The sequence below is a fragment of the Sebastes umbrosus genome, chromosome 20 (assembly GCF_015220745.1).
Source record: "Sebastes umbrosus isolate fSebUmb1 chromosome 20, fSebUmb1.pri, whole genome shotgun sequence".
NCBI classification, from domain to species: Eukaryota; Metazoa; Chordata; class Actinopteri; order Perciformes; family Sebastidae; genus Sebastes; species Sebastes umbrosus.
Window position 1 is genome coordinate 11854264 of NC_051288.1, and position 23507 is coordinate 11877770.

The 23507-nt window shown below is 40.8% G+C and overlaps 1 protein-coding gene across 1 annotated transcript; it reads right to left on the reverse strand.

The window, feature by feature from the left end:
- Positions 1–1401: 1401 nt before the first annotated feature.
- On the reverse strand, positions 1402–15732 carry si:ch211-183d21.1. The gene is made up of 12 exons (XM_037755644.1): positions 15269–15732; positions 13713–14546; positions 13419–13599; positions 12253–12392; positions 9803–10368; positions 9357–9630; positions 9003–9198; positions 6724–6908; positions 6202–6297; positions 5593–5757; positions 4122–4215; positions 1402–2638 (listed from the first exon to the last, which is right to left on the reverse strand). The coding sequence occupies exons 2-12, from the start codon at positions 14527–14529 to the stop codon at positions 2575–2577; spliced, it is 2778 nt and encodes a 925-aa protein (XP_037611572.1). The 5' UTR covers positions 14530–14546; positions 15269–15732; the 3' UTR covers positions 1402–2574.
- Between the last annotated feature and the right edge of the window lie 7775 nt (positions 15733–23507).

Sequence of the window (23507 nt, forward strand, 5' to 3'; positions counted from 1 at the left end):
CTGATCGAATTCTTTTCCACTTCTTATGATTGTTGTCAGTGCGCTATATATATATATATATAAATACAGTATATATAGGGATGAACGCCATTCTCATGTTAAACAAGAGCTCTGAGCAGAAGTGTCACATTTTGTAGCTTCTTCAGTGTGAACACTTGGTGCCTCCTTCTGTTTTTTTTTATTTAAAACTTTCTACATGTACCATTTTACACAAAACCTAAAAATATAGACATTTACAATAAAAGACATTTTATGAACATTACATAACATCCTTTCAAGATGGGGGGGGGGCTTAATTTACACGACTTTGCTGGTTTTAAATCTAGTTTTTCATTGTTTTTAACAAAGTTGCTGAACTTAAATGAAAGCAGCAGCGTTGCTGTAAAAGAAATCTAATTACATAAAGTTCATTTTGCTCGACAGAGATGTATTAAAGGAAGTGTGTAGGATTTCAGGGATCTATTAGCAGAAATGGAATATTATTTAATATATATATAATATCATAATTATGTTTTCTTTAGTGTATAATCACCTGAAACTAAGAGTCATTGTGTGTTTCTTTAGCTTAGAATGAGCCCTTCATATCTACATAGGGAGCGGGTCCTCTTTGTGATGGAATTTTCTGTCAATTCCTCTCTCCTTGGTCGGGAGGTCAAAGTGTTTCTCAGAATGTCCCTCTATTGACATTATTGGCTTGGAGTCCTGTCTAGTGGAGCCACCGTTATCAGTACAGCTGTGTCTGTAGTGGGGACCATAGAGCCAGTCGCTGGGGCAACCAGGGTCAGAGATGCCAGAGGAACGGAGTAAGTCAAAACATAATAAGGGTAAAACACTGAGCACCGGGGAGGAAGGGCAGAGTTGTGAGGCCTTCACGCAGAGAGCACCTCAATGGTGGAGACCTGACAATTGCTCCTTGATCAAGCTTCAATAAACCTTCTGTGTAAGACACAGCTCCGGGGCCTCTTCCTTCCTATTGAGTTAACTTGTGTATCAGAAATTCCTCCACACTCTTCACAGAGTCCACCATGTTGCTCCGCCATGTTTCTACAGTAGCCCAGAACGGACAAACCAAACTCTGGCTCTACAGAGGGCCTTTCACGTTTTTACGTTAACTAAAGGCCACCGTAGTTCCCCGACACGCTTGAAAGGGAGGTGTGAGCAGAGGGGTATTCAGTTGGTTGCAATCTGCAACCACACCACTAGATGCCACTAAATCCTACACAATGCTCCTTTAATAAATGTAAATACTGGGAAATTAGAAATGGGGAAAATGGCACTGAGGAGGAAAATCTCCTCGCAAAGACAATTAAAGCAAACAAACTAATTCTGTGCACCACAGCAGACGAGTAAGGCAACATTACAAGGTAAGCGGCACATCGACTATATTAAAAATGGAGCATATCCAGGCTTATACGTTTATTTAATGGCACTTTGTATTGGCAATTTTACGATTATTTATCATATCTTTTTAGATTTTTATGGAATCTATTAAAAAAAAATGTCCCTTTTTACGCTGACCCCAGCTAGTTTCTGCATTTCCACAATAAGTTATCACTTCAGTTGGCGATAACTGCTCCCCCCCCTGAGAATAACTAACAACATATCCATAGTATTTACACTTATGGCTGCAGCAGAGATGGCTGTGCTTTCCCTCTAATAAATGAGGAATCAGCTGATCAAATAACACACACACACACACGTATAAAGGCACAGTAGAGGTTTCTGAGCCACTAAAAAAACATAAAATAGTTCTGATTTTCTTAAGCAATCTCTCATTTCTAGAAACAAATACTCTTCATTCTCTCACATCCCTTTTTTTTCTTCTAATTTCCCATCAAGAAAATGTAAACAGTTTGCTTTAAGTAAGCATACAAAAGTGGTTACAGACACTCATCACAAGTTAGCTAAAGACATTCACATTTAAAAAGACAACTGAGCCCTTTGAGAGACTAGAGCCTAAAAATGGACTTTTACAGCATGTAGCAGGAAAACAAAGCAGGAAGTCGACCCTAAATGTGAGCTTAACGAATGTTATCTTGGTTATAAAGTCTGTTGTTAAAACACCGTACCAGCTGAAAATGTGATGAAGGTCATTAAATTGATAGAGCTGCCTGCATAGCATGGTTCTTTACACTTTTTTTTTTTAAGTTAAAAGGCTGTTTCCACAGTAACATGAACAAGTCAACAAAAATGACCATTTAGGACTCAAGTATTAAAAACAAAATCATCCCTTTTATCTTTCCTTTACCTTTAAAAGTAGTAACCAGCACTTTTCACAGGCACCGACCTTTAGAAAAATATGTTATTATCTTGTGTTTTTAAATTCACGGGTTGCCTGATTTAAGTGTCACCGGGGTGCCATGAAATATCACATGCCACATGCTGGACGCAACCACGCCACGAGTCATTTTCGTCAGCGATCTTCCAAAGACACACAGAAGGACACTTGGTGGTGGCGCTTGTTTTAAAAAACAGCCGCACAATCAGTTACGTACAGGTCAAATGAACCTCTGATTACCCCTCGCTCTCTGCCGAAGTCCTCCCACGCACACGAGCAACTTCCAGATGCCTGGATTATAGATCGGACAGTCCCTCTGCGTGTTCGCTCAGCTCCATGGTGTAATAGTCCAGAGGGCGCCTGACAACAGAGATGACGTTATATACACACACACACATACACAGTCGAGCCTTAATGCTTTCAGAGCTGCACATCACAATTACACCACCGTTTCCACTCAAAGTACCCCACTCTGCCCTAATCTACTACAGCACCACTACTTCAGTCTGTGATTTGCTGCATTTCCCAGAATGTCTTTCAACAACTTCCTGAGCACGGTCGTGAAGTTTCTATAATTATTTCTGAGTTTCACACAAGTGAAGAGAGCAAAATCTCACTAGCATTAAGGGGCAAGTTTTTTTGCAGCCAAGAAAAAGTACAGTAGGAGCGTGAGAGTAAGATGTTATAGCCGGAGAAGAAATCTATATCTCAACCACAACCATGACTGTCCTACGGTGGCGTTTAAATGTTAAGGTAATAATGAAGGTCTTGTTCTTTAATTCTGAGCTACAGTCTGACACCAAAACCTGACATTTTACTGCTGACATTTCACACTTTTGGAAAATGAAAAAGAAAGACTGAAAATGGGCCAGAAATATGGATTAAAAATACAGAAAAAAATATTTTTTTAAAAGTTTTTTTAACCTCAAATTCATAGTAGTGCTGGGTGACATGGCCAAAATGTTCAATCACAATAGAGGTAATTTAATATCTTGATAATGATATATATTACAATATAACATAATAATAATAATGTTTTCCGGTAATTCAATAAATAAATAGTCTATATAAAATAACCACACGATAAAGCCTATTTTTGTATACTCCTGTGTGAAAGGAGTATTCTCTCATTTTAAAAACTTGAGTGCAAAATGAACACAAGTTTCAAGTTAAATTATAGAGAAAAAATAAATAAATATAAGCCTAGCCTATATCACAGATAGAAACAATATAGAAAAATATATACAATGGGTATTTTTATATCATTTTGACGATATATATTGTCATATTGCCCAGCCCTAATTCATAGTGATAAACATGTTTCCTTTAAATAACAAGCTACAGGTAGCCAGTCTCTGTCCAAATCTGTCTACCAGCACCTCTAAAGCTCACATTTTTAAAAACTTTGGAAAGAGTAGCAGTTTCCTCCTGCTTTCAGTCTTTATACTAAGCTAAGCTAATCATCAGTTGGCTGTAGTTCCATATTTACTGTAACCGTACAGACATGAGAGTGGTATCAATCTTCAAGAAACTAAAGAAACACATCTTCAGTGCGAGACACCCAACAACGGAGCTAAATGAGCATTACTGACTCTCAATTGCACACACTTATTTTTAAATATCCTATTCACAAATCTCGATCACTGTGAAATCGAAAGAAGCGTTACTAGTCAAAAGAATAAACAAATGTTAATAATCTGGCTTTGTGATGATGTCCAGCAAACTAGCAAAGAATATAGAAATGAAATGCTGTTGACATGATGTAAAGAGGTAGTTAGAAATATCTGTAATCAGTATGTAGACCAGAGAGAGATGAGGAGAGTAAAATAATACGAGTCCTCACCTCCTCCTGTAGAAATATGTGAACAGAGCAGCTCCTAGTCCCAGCAGCAGGAGCACTGCTACTATCAGCCCTATCTGTAACCCCAGGGCGGACGCTAGGAGAGAGTCAAATTAAAAACTCAGTTACACTTTCTGGACAAGTTGATACATTTAAACATGGCAATTAAAACATCCTGACGAAACTTTAAAGCGGCAACAGATTTTGTTTCCTTCAGATTCTACAATCTAACGCAAAGAAAGCCGTCAAAGTCGTCTTTGCAAAACAGACCTGATGGGATGCAGTCTATACTATTAGTACTCCCTGTAGCAGACTGGCAGTGAAATCACATTATTTACCTTAATGGCTACTATATTCTCCTACCGCCTTGTGTGCAAAGTAGCACAGCCAGCGGGGGGGTGACAATGCATACATCCATCTGAATAAATATACTAAATTGGCTCTAACGCGGTCTAATGTCGAACACAGCCGATGCACGGTTGGTTTTGTATGTAAAGTCCTATATAAAAATAGTTATTATAATTATACCACCTGCAGTTAGCTTTGTTACAGTATAAAACATCTTGTCCTCTATGGTCCCAGAGAAAGACTGCTGCAGTGGCTTTGATGAACTCCTGGTGATAATAATAATAATAATAATAATAATAATAATAATAATAATAATAAATAAAATAAATAAAATAAATAAAATAAATAAAATAAATAAAATAATAATAATAATATATTACTCTGCCTCCATGCTGGATCTTACCACAATTCAATCCCTTATGTTTGTACCACAACAACAGATTTCATTATGTACGAAGTCTGCAATGCATGAGATCATTTTGACATATTTGGGAGGACTCACCACCGAGGCTTGGCTGCCATGCTTGGTTTTATTCAGCATGTTTTAAGATCCCAGAGACCATACTGAGGTTAAACAAGCTGGATTTATACTATTAATCAGTTGATTTAGCTGGTCAGCCTCTGTTTTTCATGATGATGCACTAGCTGTGACACATAGCATCTTAAGCATATACCGACTGTTTGTGTATGCTTTGTTGCGCTGGTTGGTACTAACTAAGGGGTGGGGGGGGAAAAAATCGATATAGCATACTATTGCGATATTTTGTGTGGCAATATCATTTCGATAAGCAGACATCAATTATCAATCTATTATTATATACTGTAAACTATTACCCTCTTAACAATCTGACGGTCTGCTGTTGGGACCGGCCACTATGCTGTCTTTCAGAGGTTGTAGCGGGCTCAGTCTTAAAGCTAGAGCGATACTGGTATCTTGTGAAACTAGAAAACCTAAGGAATCCATTGATATAAATCATGTATCGTATTAAATAAGACAGATGTTGACAAACATAATTTGCAGTTGGAAAAAGGTAATAAATTTCAATATATCTTATCGCAATACTCAGCATATCACAAGATGTTTAAAAATGACATAAGATCGTATCGTTGGGCCTCTAGTGCTAACCTGTGCCTGTGTAACGGTCCGTGGTTGGAGCAGAGCAGACGTCTCCCTGTGGATACAAAGTATGCATGTGCGACGTCTGGATAATGAGCGCCTTCTGATGGTCCGACAGCGCCTGGATGTTCCCCCACACTCGGAGCCACCCGGACACACAGGTGAAGTTGGCTCCTTGAGCACAGACAGACAGACAGACAAATGTTTAATTACCTACATATGAAAGTGTTCAGGACGTGCTTTAGCCTGGTAGATTCTGTAAGCAGGAAACAGGAGATGGGAGGTTACATCTGAAGATTGCAATTCATTTAGTGTATCAGTGGGATGCAGGATGTGTTAATGACGAGGAAATAATCACACCTGAACCTGTCTGTCTCTAAATAATGTCCTTCTCAGAATTACTTACCACTAAACTCTCCGAACCTGGACTCTACAACGGTGTCTTCCGGCAGCATAATTACAGTTCTTTATCCCTACTTTACAACTCCAAGGCAACAGCGTCATCCACCGCTGTCTTGATTGTTTGTCAAGTTCTCCCTCACAGTGTGAGCGGTCTCTTGCATTAAAAATCAGCCAAATGTGACGATTTGAATCGATACTGAATGAAAAGTGCCTCACCTTGGAGATACAAGGCAGAGATGCCACAGTGACACCTCTGCTCCAGGTAGTCGGCCACCTCAGCGACCTTCTTCCCCTGGATTAGACCGCTGCAGTCTGGGACAAACAGAGAAGAAGATGTCATCTTTTTAATGTGAATTTGCATATTAAGGGTTTATCATCATTGCTGTACATTAATTTTCTTCTTTTCCCCCCCCCCTAATTTTCACCTTTATTAGACAGTTGACTTAAGCTACAGACAGAAATGACATGAGGATAAAGAGAGAGGGTCATGACATGCAAAGATACCCAGATGGAAACAAGGGATGCCGCAGCATCTTAACCACAAGGCACAAGGACACACCTCATTGCAGTGTTCTTTTTAAGTTATGTAAGCAATGTTTCTATGCACTTCCAAGTATATTTATGTTAAAAAAAAAATGTTTTAAATGCCTCAATGAGCTTTACAATCTGTGCAAAATGACACCCTCTATCCTTACACCATATTCTATTCACTTTCACATTTAAGTTATGACGCCTCACCTCCCGATTGCTCCTGCCAGTCACTGGACAGCGGTCCGAGGCAAAGGTCAATGCGACTTGAGAAGGCGGAGCTCGGACAGAGGTTGGCGCTGTGAGGTGTAGGCGAGGAGCTTGTCCAGGAAGAGGGGCTCCTCACCTCGCAGCAGGAACACCGGCTGAGCGAAACGGGACCGTCTTCCACTGACCTGCACATGCAACACATGTATGAATACGGACCTATACACACAGTAGTAGTAATAAGGTTGATAAGGTCTGCCTAGAATGACATATAGAAAAAACAGGATGTAGGTTTACATGCATACCAATTCGCAGAGCTGTCCTCGACCAAATAAATTCTTAGTCGACTAACACTCATACGATTTTGAAGGCTAATCGATTAGTTGATTTAATCGACAGATTCTCCACAAAGAATCACACAAAAGCACCACTTTAAATCTTATGTTTACCAGAGATGTGCTCAGTTTCTTACACATAAGCATTAAAAACATGACTAATCGACTAAAGAAATCTTAGTCGACTAAGACAAAAATGACAAATTAGTCGACTATTCGACTAAAAGGGTGCAGCCCTACCAATTAGTTTAAGGCAATAATGTATTCTGCAACATTTACATGGATTCCTTGAATACACAGAAATGGTTGCCACTCAACTGCACTATGCAAACTTTGTATAAAAACATAATTTAAAGCCTGTATCACAAACTAATTTTGGTGACCCTGGATAACCATGTACCTGGTTGTAAAGTGGCTCTGCTATTACATCATCTTTTTGACTCTATAACACGACCAGTGTTTCCCCTGTATCCATTCTAAAATTTCACACAATCATTAATATTCTCTGCTCTGGTGTTTCAATGAGTGCAGGGTTTATGTTGAGTGAGCACTGCGCCGGATTCCATTTAAAAAATAGCCTTTAAACGCGACACTGCTTGTCAGCAACCCATCATATGGTAACTGAGGAAGCAATTTGGCTGGTTAATTTGGCATGTTGTTAACACTCCAGTCATAATTTAGTTTTAATGAAACTCCTGGCATTTGCTCCTGATGTCCTTCACCACTGTTTTGGAAGAAGGAATTAACTGGAGTAATGTATTTTCTTTTTAAATTAACTGCTGTGTGGTGGATCTAATTTATGCAGATGAGAAGGGTGGTTCATGTGGATTTCAAAAAGTAACTGATAAATACTTAAAGAAACTTTAAAGTGTTGAATATGAGATTGGCATTTGGTGTGGTGGTAGAATGAGTGTTTAACTGGGTTAGCCCCAACCCGGTCCATCAGCTGCCCCAAAACTGTCAACGTGGGGGAAACGGTCAAGTGTCTGTTGGCAAAGCCGCCTCGTGTTCTCCTGGGCTGCAGTATGAGTGCTGCTGTAGGCTACACTGAGCCAATCACTGTGCTCAGCTGCCTCCGGGAAATTGAAGTGGTCGTGTTGACCCCCACACAAATGTGGCTGAACCGTTTACCTTTTCAACCTGGAAAGCAACTCTAGAAGGGTTTCTCTTTTGTTCCCGACACCGCTTCATGCTGCTTTAAATCACTCAACGTGTTAGTTCTGATTAAACACTTTCTTAGAACTCTAATATAAGAAATAATTATAAATAGTGAAGTGATTTAATGTGTTTAAACATGTTTCTTAGTATTGTCACTTGTGTGATGACCCCTGCCTTTCCCTGGCATGCTTTCCAGGTATCTGGTGACAGGGGATTGTTAGGGCTAAGTGGGAACACCTGGGCCCAGCTTTCATTTATCCTCCACATCTTAGCAATCCTTATTTAGGCACTTTGGACACTTTCACAAGCCAACATTTAGTTTGGTGCGATTTGTCTGGGCGGTTGTGAACGCAGTAATTGTACTCTGGTGCGAACCAAAACAACCGGTCCAAGACCGCTTGTGAGAGGTGGTCTCGGACCGTTTCCAATCGAACCAAAACTCAGGCTGTCTGCGTGGTCAGATGAACACAGGTAAATGACAGGTTAACATGAGGAGGGAGAGGACTGACCTGGACTTCTGCAGAAGTCTGATGTTTGCTTGACATTTGGGTCGAAGAGAACATACAGAATGTGCTCAATAAAGTCCACAAAAATAGTGACATTTATAAAGTCATTCGAAAACAAACTGGAGGAGAGGGGATTTGTGCGCACAGTAGATCAGTGCCGAGTCAAAGTGAAAACACTTTGACAGCAATATGTCAATGTCTGCGATTCCCTGCATAGAACTGACACTTATCATTATGTACAAGTTCTCAGTGATCCCTGCTGTTGGGTTTATTGTGCGTTTACCTGGTAGCTGGAATCACTTGTCTCCCTCTGGTGGTGGACAGAGAGGAGAGCAGCTGCTGGTTTTCACTGAACACAAGTACGTCTCTGAGACTGGAGTTTGTCAGAGCAGTGCCAGCTCTACAGACACTGAACAGGTCGTAGCACAGGACTACTGCTCCTCGTACCGGCACCGTGGAGCCCTCCGGGAAAGTCTGATCTATGCAGGAGAGAGAGGAGGTGAAGGAGTACAGTGAGAGATGGTGGGAATGGGTACAAAACAAGAAAAAGAAGGGGGAAGAGGACACAGAGAGAGATCATTATTATGAATGTGAAAAATAAATCTTTTGTTTCACAAGGTCTCGTCCGGCCCCTCACCTGCTCCGGTGACATTTCCAACGATGTAAAATCCATCCTGGTCTACAGATCCGGTCAAAGGAAGAGCAATGACGGTGCCACTGCGCTCCTGGTCGAACACGGAGAGCACCAGGCCCCTCAGGTCCGTCATGGGGGGCCCGTGTAGCTCCACAAAGCCCCTCTGCTGGCTGTGATTGGTCCAATAGCCACAAGCCACCTCACTGATGACCACGCCCTCAGGGGCCGGAGGGGGGCGGGGGCAGCTGTTCTCCCTCAGAGGTGTGGGTGGAGCCACCTGATGCATTTCAGACATGATTATGATCCAATAAGGATGCATTTGCATCAATTTAAATATCAGTGAAATAAGAGAAAACATTTTGTTTTAATGAGCATTTGTCTTCTTTGTTGCGTTTCTGCCATTTTGTAAATGCAGCAAATGAAATGAAACCTTCTCCCTTTGTACTCACTGAAAAAGCAGACAGGTCGTATGGGTAAAGGCCTCTACAGCGGCTGAGGGCCTCGTCACCAGGCAGAACCTCTGGATCCTCCAGCAGAGGCAGCTGTCCCGGGGTCAGAGCTTTACTCAGCTCCTGTGCCTCCTTGTCAGATCCTCTCTGTCGGTACACGACTGCATCCAGCAGGCCTTTGGTGGGGATCCCCCTCTGCGTGACCGACGGTGGGCCAAAAGGGCTGCGATAGAGCGCCACAGCGTCTGGTCCGTTCTGGATGGTATTGGGGGGCAGGCGGAGCGACGGAGCCGGAACCAACCTGTCGCTGCCCAGCAGGAAGTAACCCTTAGAGGTGGTGAAGTGTCCACTCAGGCTGATCTCCCTGTAGGGTTTGTTGTTGTGTGCACTGAACAGCAGTATCCAGATGCCCTGCAGGGAGACCCGGCGTCCTGACGGGTGCCAAAGCTCGATGTACTCGCCGTCCTCAGCTGCGCCAGGTGTGTCAGTGTTCAGCTCGTTGATCAGGAAGTCACTGTTGCCCCAGGGTGGGAGGTGAGGCGGTGAATCTGTACCTCCTGGAATCGCTAAAGCATAAAGGAAGGTATTACATAGCTGTTGTTAAAGGAATAGTTTCACTTTACGTCAATTTGGTTTTTGTATGGATTTAACAAAACAACATATAGCACGTTAACTAAAGAGCTTTACAGATGCTGGTGGGCAGATTGTGTTACCTAGTTTGGACAGTACCAGCCTAGCTGCTTCCAGTCTTTGTGCTAACTATTAGTAGCTACATATTTAACAGACAGGTATGAGAGTTATATCAATCTTCTCATTGGCAAGAAGTGTATTTAGCATTGATTTGTTAAAATACAAAACAAAGAAAACCACAAGCTTGTAGCAGATACTTTGTATCCATATATATACATATATACATACACAGTATATATATATGTATATATATATATGTATTTCCCTTTATTTTATCATTTATTATAGAGAGAAACTTAGGCCATTGAAATAAAGTTAAATATAATTAAATACACTTATGATAACATTGTACTCACTAAGTTAAATTATTGATATGATCTGGAAACATGCCAGCATTGCTACAACGAAGTCCAAAGGACCTTTGCGTTAGTTCAGGCACTGAAATCGCGCTCACATCAGCTGATCGGTGTCAGGTGTGTAATTCACATGCTCATTCATTCATTGGCTCATTGATGCATCATACATGCATTGACCAGTAACATCCACATTCATAGTGTACTCGGGAGCCTTTATAAAAGTCAGTTGTCACTATTACTCTGCTGATTCCATCTATTACTAGCACAGCTTCCAGCTGCAATTTCCTCCAACTCCCCAACCAAAGCCTTTCCCACAAAATCTGACTTTCTTGATGTATCTCTGACTGAAGTACTGCTGGTTAAAGTTGAACCAACAGCCATTTGTTTTCTCTTCCACATAGGTTTGGCTAACCTGGAGGTCTTATCTGGGTGTAATGCAGGACAGGGCTGACATCTCATGCTTAATACTGTAATAAATAAAGATCAGAATCTGTTCAGATTATAAGGATCTTGAGGTTCGAAGATCTTTCTTGACATCAGAAAAAGCAGTTGAGAAAACAATCTCACCACGAGGTCCATTTAGTAGCTGTTCTGGAGCTTACAATCATGTAACATAATCTTTGTTAGAACTACGTTACTTTATCTTAATTAGCTGCTGGAAAAAAATGCAGTTTGTAACCTATTTTTCGCTGTCAGATTTTGCACAATATTCTATCAAACATTTTGCTCATCATCTGTTCATGGGATGTTAAAGGAGTCCACATGGGAAACCACAGGCTTTCCTGATTTCTCTAATAAACACAGGTCCTCAACTTTCGTTTCTCTTAATGGCCGGATCCTCCATCCACTCTCAGTTCTTTAATTTGCAATATGTGTTCCAGTGACGTAGCTTTGTTCCCAACTTCCTCAGCTGGTGGATGATAAAATGTATAACTTCCCCGAGGTCTCTTTCTGAGAATTACTCGGTGGTTCCCCAATATGAATAAAAAATCATTTTGAAAGGATCCATGTCTGCATGTGCCAATTATTCAACAAATAACAGCAGCCTCTGTATGCAGATGAGTCAATCTAAATTTTCTCACGACCACACCGTGGCATCGTTCTCATTATTAAGTCTTTGCCATGATTCAATGATCTTGTTCCCAGTCATACTTAACTCATGGCCATGCATTACATCAATTGCACAAGGTCTAAATCAGGTGGGACTTTTTTTACTGCCAGTCAATCAGACATGTGTTATCTATTCCCTTCCTTGTAAACTGCAGAAAGAAAGCAGAAAGTGTGGTATTGGAATCCTTTTTTTCTTCAGAGTCGACTGACTCTCATGAGTTGTATCAAACAACATACAGATCCTAATAATGTTGAGGTACTAATATGAATTCAAGTCATGAAGCAAACACTCACCATTATTATGCGGGCAGATCTTTGGCCAGGGGCACTGGTTGGGCTGTGCGGGAGTTTGCGGGGCCTCCCAGAAGACACCAGGATCTCTGGCCCAGGTGGCCACGCCGCAGCGACTCAGATCGAAGCCTCCCTCTCTCAAACTGACAAAATGATGACATCATTAACAATCAACACTTAGGAATCAACCCTTATTTTGAAGGGTTCTAATATTAAAATTGGTTAGTGTTGATTGACACATTCATATTTTGCAGTGGGTAAACAAAAGCACATCATACTGCTATCCAATAACATAACCTTTTTGAAATACAAATACTAATTGTTGTACTACATTTCTTTATAGTCGGCGTGGCTGTCAGTCAGTTGGTGCAACACTCTGGTTCAGACTGAAACATCTCAACCCATGACATTCATGGTTCCCAGAGGATGAATCCTACTGACTTTAGTGGTCCCCTGACTTGTCCTCTAACTCCAGAAGCAGGCTGACATTTATGGTTTTAGTAAATATCTAAACAACTATTAGGCTACATGTATTGTCATGTAATCTGGTACACTCATTGATGAATTGTAATACCTTTAGTGAGGCCTCTGAATTGAATCGAATAGGCAAATATCGTATCGTTGTCCAAAGAATCGATATAATACTGTATCGTGATGAAACTGGTGATTTACACACCAAGTAAGTGTGCTAACATTAGCATTTTTTCTCAGAGCACTATTGTGCTTCAGTTCAGCCTCACAGAGACGCTGGCGTGGCTGTAAGTCTTGTTGTATGACTCTCAATTTTCATCAGTGAGGTGCGAATTAAACTTGCTGGTCAAATCTTTGTGTTGTAATGTGAAAGTCTATTTCAGTGTCTTTGAGTTCGAGTGAGTGAGAACCTTCTTGTGAATACTGCTCCATGGTGATGACGCACCCCAAACAGGAAGTAACGCATCAGCAAAGAGGAACAGTGGTCACAAGCTGACCCTCTCCGGGGTGGAATACGATTAACGGAATGTATTTCACAACACTTGTGACTAGGGCGTCAAAAATAACCACTGGATGTTACTAACACATTTGAAAAATACACCATGAGCTTCACCAAACTAGCATCGATTCTTTCCACCTCTTACCGCAGACAAATTAGGGTGCTTTTACTTGAGTGGGAAGCTATCATAGTGTCTTGCCTGTTGCTGAGCTGGTAGGGCTCTCTGCCCGGGATGAGAGTCTCTGTGAGGTTGGCACTAGGTTTGTTTCCAGGTCCAGCAAACACAAATGCATCCAGAGGCTGTATCTGGCTCAGTGGACTGCCCACAGGGAAGTCTGAGGCTCTGCCGCCGTAAATAGCCACTGCCCCAGACTCGTCTCCTGAGACGAAATCACAACAGGAACAAAGAATTTTACAACAAAACGAAAGTGAGTGAATGAAAATGGACCCAAATGCATTGAAGCTCTATCACGACGACCCACAGCACCCTGACCTTTCATGTAGCTCTTCTCTATGGTCACGGACATCAACCCGTTCCTGGAGGTGTACACATTCACGTCCGCGCTCACGCTGACCCTGTCCGTCCTCCCATCCAATACAACCAGCACCAGAGGACCAGAGGCAGCTGGAGCCTCTGTTAGCTCCACGAACCCGTCCACCTGCCCACCTCCCAGCTTCAACTCAGTGATGACAGGACTGGTTGCCGGGGCGGCGGGCGGGGTGCAGTTATTCCTCTGACCCGGGGAGGGCGAGGACACCTGAAAGCCCCAGCGATCTTCGGACAGCAGGCACCTCTCGATCGACTCGTCCCCCTCGAGGGCCGTCTCGTCCTCCACAAAGGCCGGCTCTCCCGGCGTCAAGGTCTCGGCGAGGAACTCCGCACCCCCCGTACGACGAGTCATGTACACGACAGCGTCCACCAACCCGTTGGCCGTGACGTTCATCTTCTCGCTGTAGCGAGCAGCAGACGTGTGGTAGAGGACGATGGCGTCTGGGCCATTCTGGACTGTGTTGGGAGGCAGGGGGATGGCCGGTTTGGGCAGCATGTCCACCGAGCCCACCAGGAAGAACCCCCTGTCGTCGGTGCTATGACCTTTGAGGTCAAGCACCTTGTAGGCTATATTTCCATTCCCATTATAGAACACGAGGGTGTAGCCGTCTAGAGACGCCCGTTGTCCACTGGTGTGATACAACTCCACGAACTCAGTGGTGTCCAGTCTGGGGTTGTCGGCGTTGATCTCGCTGATGATGAGGCAGGGTTCGCCACTGACTACCATCGCCAGGCAGAGACAGAGAAAGCTGACCACCATGATTTACAGCTTTTTCTCTGCAAAAAAAAAAAAAAAAATTTTTCAGCATTTCTCAGTAAAACAAAAAGAACTGGTTTATTAAACTCAAACAATACTGGGATCTTATTTAGAGCACCAAAACACAATCTGAGCCACACAGAAGAGGTTGCATCAGAAGCACTGTAATCAAATCTTATGTTTACTACTTGAAACACCCAGACTCCCTGGAGGAGCAACCTCATAACATCATGAATGAGTCTTCTATGAGGCTATTTTCTGTTCATGGTGACATGCACGTCTTCTGCATGACTCATGTAATGCTGCGACACACACACACACACACACTGGGACAAGCAGATGGAAACTTTTGCATGAAACTGGTGAAAATGTTGCAGATAATGTAGCATCAATTGTATCATTTTGTTCAGGAGCAATTTCAAACACATGATGCTAAGTTTACCAATCACATTCCATCCTCTAAAAGCGCGTCACAGCTTTTAAGGTTATAAGCTATAAATTAGACGTCTTATAAAGAAGCTGCATTAGTTTTGCCCGACAGTCACTCTGCAGGAAAAAGAACAACAGACGTTTTTTAAAGTGAAGAAATAGTCAACAGAGTGTTGAAATCATCTCCCATCTTCACGACAGTTATTCCAGTCACGGTTTCAGCAGGCTGCTATGCACGCATCTTTCCGTCGAAAGAAAACCCCACGGGTCAATGTGCTTTCTATCAGTGCCGCACACACTCGTCGTGACTTACTGTGTTTCCTCGCTCCTTTCTGTCGCTCCTTGTTGCACCGCAGAAACCTCTCCAGTCGGAAATAATGTAGTTCAAGTTTTGTTTTCTTGCTCCGCCGCTCCCTTCATTCACAAAGCAGCACTTTCTCCCCCCGGGTTGTGGGCGGTCAGACTGGCTGCTGAGGGGGATGATGCCTGCCAGGGGAAGCTGGCTTTCTTTTTTTTCCCCCTTCTCTACAGCTCAGTATAAACCATTCAGACATTCAGACAGCAGCCACAGCTGAAGAGAGAACACCAGTAAAAACCCAGCAGAGAAACTGGTAAGTGTATAAACAACAGTCCTACTATATTATCACTCATTTATCTACACTGTAAGACTCATTTCTGTTTTTAGATGCAAAATATAATGCAGTTCATCCAAGAAGCCTTGTGAAATGTAAAAAGACCTGAAGGGGCCCCCTGACCCCACTTTGTGGATTAGGGGACAGCGGGGCTCAGTGTAACACTTTAAATGACAGCCAAGCCCCGCCCACCATGACGTCATCACTTCCGCTCCCTCTATAACCTCCACCACACAACTCAACTGACTTTATCAACAGCTGGTTTTATAGCCTATATAAGATTTTCTGGGTGAATTAAATCCGCAGTGGGTAGAAATGGAGCAAATATGATTTAAAGTGGCAGTAGGCAACAATATTTTGGCATAATTTGGCAAAAATTCCATAATAACCTTTCAGCATATTGTAATTCAAGTGATCTGAGAGAAAACTACACCTCTGCACCTCCTCATGGCTCTGTTTACAGGCTTTAGAAAATCTTGCCCGTGACGGCAGACTTTGACCAATCACAGGGCATTTCAGAGAGAGCGTTCCTATTGGCTGTTCCACAAAAGGAGATGCGCGTTCACGTCTGGTCTCTGCAGATAGTGAAAGCCTCGGTCAATGGCGGAACAACCTACTGGAAAGCTTGCTATTCCAGCATTGGCAGCAACTGCCTACACCTCAAAACAACCCAAAAAAAGAAAGACAGACTTTCAAAAAGACAGTCCAAACTGTTGATGTCGTTAGAAGGTAATGTGTAGCTCGCTGCGGTAGCCTCCTCAGATGTAGCGAGCACGTATGAAGCGCGTGCATATGCCCGTTCTCGTGTGGGGGGAGGGGCTTCGGACAGAGAGGGGAGAGCGGAGAGAGGAGAGAGAGGAGAGAGCAGCTCGAGGGGATGCAGGATTTTGCGTTTTCCGGATTTCTACGCACTGCAGCTTTAAAGGGACTGTTTGTAACTTCTTACTCGTATAAATCACCCGGGTAAAAGAAAAAAAAATCATGTGCCTCTGTGTCTTCTGGTGTCCTCCGGTGTTCCTAATGGCATCTGCAAGATTTTACAGACCGGAGGAAAACAACCAATCAGATCCGAGCTGGAGGCTTGCCGTCTCTGAGTAGCCGTCAATCACTCGCAAACCCCGACCGAACAGTCAAACTCGGCAGCGCTGATCAAATATGAATCAATATTCTGTTACTGTAATGACTATTTCTCGCCTGAAATGTTTTCAGAAACATCTTGTAGTTTACTGTTTAGTTGTAAAATTAGAAAGTTTGTGACCCGGCACCCATGTTGAGATCAGTTTAGGAAATACCAAACACCGCCCATCAGTCGGAGCACAGCCAATAGGAACGCTCTGTCTGAAATGACCTGTGATTGGTCAAAGCCTCCCATCACGGGCTAGATTTTCTAATGCCTGAGAAAGGAGCCATGAGGAGATGCAGAAGTCTAGTTTTCTCTCAGAACACTCTAATTTCAAAATGCTGAAAGGTTATTATGGAATTTTTGCCCAATGATGTCAAAAACATCCTACCTACTGAAGCTTTAAGGGTGATTGGGACAGCTTTTGAATTTCTTGTGTAAGCTTTCTTGCCATAAATATATACAAATACCCAACACATGAACCCTTTCTGTAATACTGAACATGGAGGAATGAAGGTTATATCATATTCCAAGGAGGCATGGCTTACCCTTTTGTGTAAACTGACCCAAAACCTTTTTTTTATGGTAACATTTGGGTGATTGGGACAGCACATCTTATCATTAATTTAGGCTATGTGAGCATATTTATTGCACAATTTAATTCATACTTTGATATAATTTCACATGCACATTTTACTTTTCCTGTTCATCATTAAGAATTAGGAGTCCATGTTCATTTCTGTTAAACTTTATTACTGAAGGTTTAAAAATACGACAAATGTTGTTGCTGTATTCCTGCATCTCTTTCCCATTCTTAATGGTTTCTCTGCAATAGATTAATCAGGATTAGTTAGGGATGCGTTAAGAGGTCAAGGCTAAACTTAGTATTAGGTTTGATTTGGTTTGTTTATTAGGGTAAACTTGGTGCAAAATCCAGCTAGGACTATGAACATTTTTGTGATTGATTAGGGCAGTGGTTCTCAACCTGGGGGTCGAGACCCCAAAGGGGGTCACACAAGAGTTTCTGACGGGGGATATCCAGCAGTCAGGGGGAGAGAAAAAGTCAAATAACGCATCAAAAGGCAAACTTGGTTAAAAACAAAAAATCACAATTCAAGCGTAAACATTTTAATGCAGCAACAAATAAATCAAAACTTAAACAGGAATTAAAATTCCAGTATATAATATATATAGTACATAAACATGGAATTGAATTGAATAGATTTGCCCCATTGTCACCAATCCAGCTATTTGAGTCAGTATCGGCCCGATATCCGATCCAGTATTGATATCAGTGCATTCCTAGTTGAAAAGTTTCACCTAATGCATCATTAACTATGTGCATATAGATATAAGATAAGATAGATATAACATGTTTACTGTAACTCTAAACTGACCCAATGCTTCTGTATTTTATGCAATTTTCAGAGCAAAACTAATTTCATAAAGCAATATCATAAAACCATGATAGATTTTTTAAAAATCATTATTATCATTAGAGATTAACCCAAGTACAAAAGCACTGTACGTTTCTATAAGAATATTGCATTTTATATAAGGGTACCAAAATAAAGGTGCAATAATGTCAGAGTGAACTCACTGTAGATCCTACAGGAGCATCACTGCTTGAGAATATTATAATGATTTTTCATTAGGGCATGTTGAGCTCTGGCTTAGCAGTTATATAAATATCAATAGACTAATTAGAGTTAGTTTACTTCTTTTCATTTGCTCAGTGCTACTAACACATTTTTAACACATTTTCCTGAAAGAAGGTCTTGACTTATGCCTCCCTTGAGAATTAGAAGAATGTGTAACCAATGTGCAATTTATATGTTGCTACACTTTACTGGAACAAACCTAAAACACTACAAGGGTACGGTGTGACTTTTTCAGCCTCATTCCTCCAGGGGTGGAAGAAGTACTCAGATCTTTTATTTAAGTAAAAGTACCAATACCACGATGCATAAGTACTCCATTACAAGTAAAAGTCATTAATTTAAAATCTTACTTAAGTAAAAGTACAGAAATATTATAATTCAATAGCTCTTAAAGTGAAAGTTCTTGTTCTGCAAATTAGATATTGTTATATTTTATATTAATACTGATGAATCAATGCAATGGAGCTATAGTTTTAACTACTGTATACAGTTAAGATCGGTAGTTTAGTCCAGGGGTTCCCAACCTATGGGTCGGGGCCCCTCCAAAGGGCCTAATCTAATCTAATCTTTTCTCTAATCTTGGATTTTTAGTGAAATATTGTATAATTTGATTTCTTTGAGATAAAAAAGTTATTTAAATGAAACCATCTGAAAAGTTTAGAGGGAAAAAGTCCCATCAACAAGTCATGGACATCTGAGATGTCACAATGAAGCCAAACTACACCAGCCACTGGTTTAATCTTTAACAAAATATATTTTATAAGATGATCATATTGTTTTTTAGTGTAAAATCTGAATTTGAAAAGTAACCGCAGCTGTTAAATAAGCGTAGTGGAGTATAAGGTACAATATTTCCCTCTGAAATGTAGTGTAGTATTTCCATTTTATGCTACTTTATACTTATTATAAAGTAGCATAAAATGGAAATACTCAAGTTAAATACAAGTACCTCAAAATTGCACTAAAAATTGACCAGCAAATCTGACCACAACAAATTAGGTTTCGGGGACATTGTTTTATTGCTCAGTCAATAGGCTCAAAGTTTCATTTCTGCTCTCTGTGGGACCTGTTTCAAAAGAAATTGCTCCATGTCTGTGGTCAGGGAGTTTACAATATGTTGAAAGTGCAAAAAGTCTGATATTCCAGTTTTTTAATAAACGAGCCACATTTAGCTTTATTTAAGTTTTTGAGGAACATTCATTTATTCATGTATTTATTTCCCTTTTCTTGAATTACCAGTTATTAACCTAAAAAAAGACGTTAAAACACAGTTAGTTTGTGAATAAACGTGTACATATTTTTTATTCATTTTTTAAATTCATCTGTATTATTCTCAGCGTAGAATAATTTGTTTGAAAAGTGTTTATATTCAACTACTTCTTATCAAGCAATCATTATCGGGGTGCAGCTGGGAGATAAATTGATGCAATATCAATGTTGTAATGAAACTTCACATTGTCTTGGGTTGAGTTGTCATGCAACTTTTTTATAGCTTGAATGTTGCTTTTTCTCTTGTTCTTAAAAACTGTACTGCAGTTAAGTTCTGCAAATTCCTGCATTTGTTTGATTGTCTCATTTGAGCAAAATGAAACAGTGAAGGCCTCTCTAGAATATGGTCAAATTATTGATAGCTTGGTATTAGGTTAAAAAAAAAGAAGCTAAAAAATACTTGATTTTGTCAAGTTGTCATCTTTAGAGATTAGTTTAGGGTTACAAAATCGGTAGTGATGCATTAAATCAGCTTTCATATATTTTCAGTGGCTGATTGTTCATAAATTAGAATCAATATTCATTTATATTATATATATTCAAATACTAGACAAAGTTCCTCTGTTGAGGAGAAACGGTCACAAAAAAGAGATGATATGAGTTGCCACATAAAAGGAACTGAAACTATTGTGTGTGGACTTTCAAGTGAATTAACACATTTTCTTCGTCGTCAGAGGTTATGTATAGCACATGCTTCTATATCAAAGATAAGATCACATACAGTATGTGCTCACTGTTTATTCTTTATATGGATTGGCTGTTACCTGTGGTTGGATGTCTCATCACAACACCAACCCATATTTTCACACTGAGACGAACATACTGATCTTCACTTGAGATAAGTCACGCTATAAGCTACACAATACTTAGGAAGTGAGATGAGGTGAGAAAAAATAGTTTTTTTATTGTCAGAAAAGGGCACAACATAAACTGACGGTAAGTACTTGCTAAAAGGAAGTGGAAGATGTGTTGTATCACAAATAGGGTGACCAGATCCCAACAAACCAAATGTGAGACAAAGAGTATGGGACAATGTGGGACAATGTGGGACACGTTACCAAGGCTGAGAGGTATAGTCTACAATTTTGATATCTATCTAACTTAAATCTTCCCCTTATCTTGTAACATCTCAATGCATTGCCTGAATGCATCCATTTTGAGCCGCACGTTTCTTGTGAGACTCACATGAACTGCGTCGCTTCATGTCGTATTCCCCCCTGTGTGAAATTGAAAAATAACTGGCAAATTTTACAAAAAACTCTGAGAATCACCTTCCACCGGCTTATAAATACTTATAAGTAGTTTCACAGTCTTGTTGTAGCTGCACTTCCTTTTCTTTGTGGTAGTTTCCATCATATTCAGACTAAATCTGCATAGATTGTGACTTTGCGGTGACTCACAATTGTCCCCGTTGGACGTAGCATAGCAAAGACGGTGACAGGTCAACCTGCACTTGACCCACGTGTGCGCAGTTTGACAGCAAACACAGCGCCATGATGACAGCCTTCCCTGCTTTCTTCACAGCTATTGGATAAAAGCCAGATTTGAAAATCAGAATGAAAATGTGGGACATTGTCTCAATATGTGGGACAAGGGATAAAAATGCTGTGCAGTCCCTCGTAAAGTGGGACACCTGGCCACTGTGTCAGAGAGCTTGCCATTCTTCATGAAATGGAGATTTCAGCTTGAGCCCATTTTGAAAAATCTCTTGTTATTTTGTTGCTTCATCATTAACAGCCTGATTTAATCTACTTTGTTTTTCAAGCCTTTGTAATGCAACCTCTTTTGAAATGTTGTGTGAATGGTTTTAAATGCCTCTTAGCGCCACAAGATGGCCCTATAAGCATGGCAGTGTGTTTTAGACTTGTGGACAAAATCAAACTGTCAGCTGGGGGAAATAAGCAGAAATGCCTCTAATAAGTGAAGTTCCCTGAGGTGTATTCTGGTGTTTGTGTGATGCTTATTTGACGTGACTCGGTATTATTTTGACACAGAGAAAAGGTCAGTTGAAATGTTAATGATGTACACATTGTATTGACGGTGTGTGCGTGAGGCTGGCGCTGCAGTGCGAGCAGGTACTTGAACGTTTCAATTGAATTTCTGTCAAAACGGCACTTGCTTTCCAAGAGTCAACAACCTCGTTGACATGGTGCATCTAATTCCTCTGGCTTCTTTGTTTTGATGACTCACTACTTCGATGTCATTGCATCTGATTCATCTCTGTGGCGGAGAAATACTCTTCCCTGCAGATTCTATGGAAAGATGCAATGCTCAGTGTGACATGGAGATCAACTTGATTAATTTGAAGGTTTAATATAGGCTCATCTGTCCACCAGAGTCATTAGTAAGTCAATTGGAGTTTCACTTAATACTTCTAGGTAACTGAGGAAAAGGTGAATTGAATACATATCAGCTGACAGACTATTAATCAACTGTGACAAAGCTTTATTCGGTGTAATACATCAAATTAAGTGAATTTCAGTTCAGAAATTTACATAGTGGAGTTACACATGGAGATACTTGAACAAACTCTGGACCCACAGTTTTCTTTGGTTGACTCTATCATTTACAGTATAAAGTAAATGCAAAGCCACTCAAAGCAATCTGAATCTGCTTGCCAGCGGTGGAAAATACAGCAGGGTGCCCGTTTTATCTCAGACAAATATGCTGTCATGTCACTTGTTTGAGCGTGACAGCGATTGGATGTGAGTGTTGAGTCATTTTGTTGGAGGTGTAGACAGCCAGCATCATCCCTGACTCAATCATCAGATGGATTTCAGGAGCAGCGGTAGCAGAATATTTACACCCACTGGGAGTATGGGGACTAACTTCTAGACAGATCAAATACTGGAGCAGGCGTGGCTAAATAAAACCACTAAACATCCTGCCCCAGACTCCACATAGAAGACCACCTACAGTAGAAAGTCTTGGCATATTACACTGCAGTATTGCAATATTAGAATAGTTCTGCTTGGATGCAGATAGATTAACCTGAAGGAAATTTGTATCCACTACAAATACAAACCACTTGTCATATTAGGACCTTGTGACTACATTTTTAGTGGCTTTTATATTTGAACAATAACACATTTCCTTTAGCGGTTCCTCTTGGTCAGTTTTCTAAACATTTGTCCTTTTAGAGGTCGAGCCAGTTAGTGAATAGTTAATATTTTAGAGAGGCAAGGTAACTAATTGATAGCCAAAAGCTCAAAGCCTACTGTAGATGTATTACAATTATTCACATTTCAACACAGGACTATCATCCAAGAGACCGCTGTGTGTGTCCCTTGTGAAAGTCTATGTTGACTTATTTTAATTTACTTCTGTAACTTAAATAATGTAAGAAACACACTTATTTTAACCCAACCCATGAGGTTTTTACTAAACCTAACCAAGTAGTTTTGTTGCGTAAACATAACTAAGTAATTTTGTTGCGCTTTTGTTTGTTTTATTATTACAATTTACAATGTTAATCACATGTTTAAAACTGCGACTGTAATTTGGGAGAAAATACATTTCCTCTGAAGTGTAATTGAGAATGCACTTTAGTTGTATGGGAGCCTAGTTTTGTAGGGGAAAGGTTTGGTCTGTGGCACTCTGCCCTATGCCCATTTGTTACTACTGAAGAGACAAGTCCTAATAAAACAAATACATTTTTTTAAAGGCAAGTTCCTGAAACAGCTGGGCACTGTAGTTCTTAGCAAACGTAGCTCAAACAGGGGGAAACAGTGCATTTTCCAGGGACTACTTTCAGAAGCGGATTGATACACATTCAGTGTTTCAGTGAGTATTTACAGCAGCAGCAGGCTTGTGGGACTGACTAAAAGCCAACTACAGTGCCCATGTTCAACGTGAATGAAGGAAGTTATC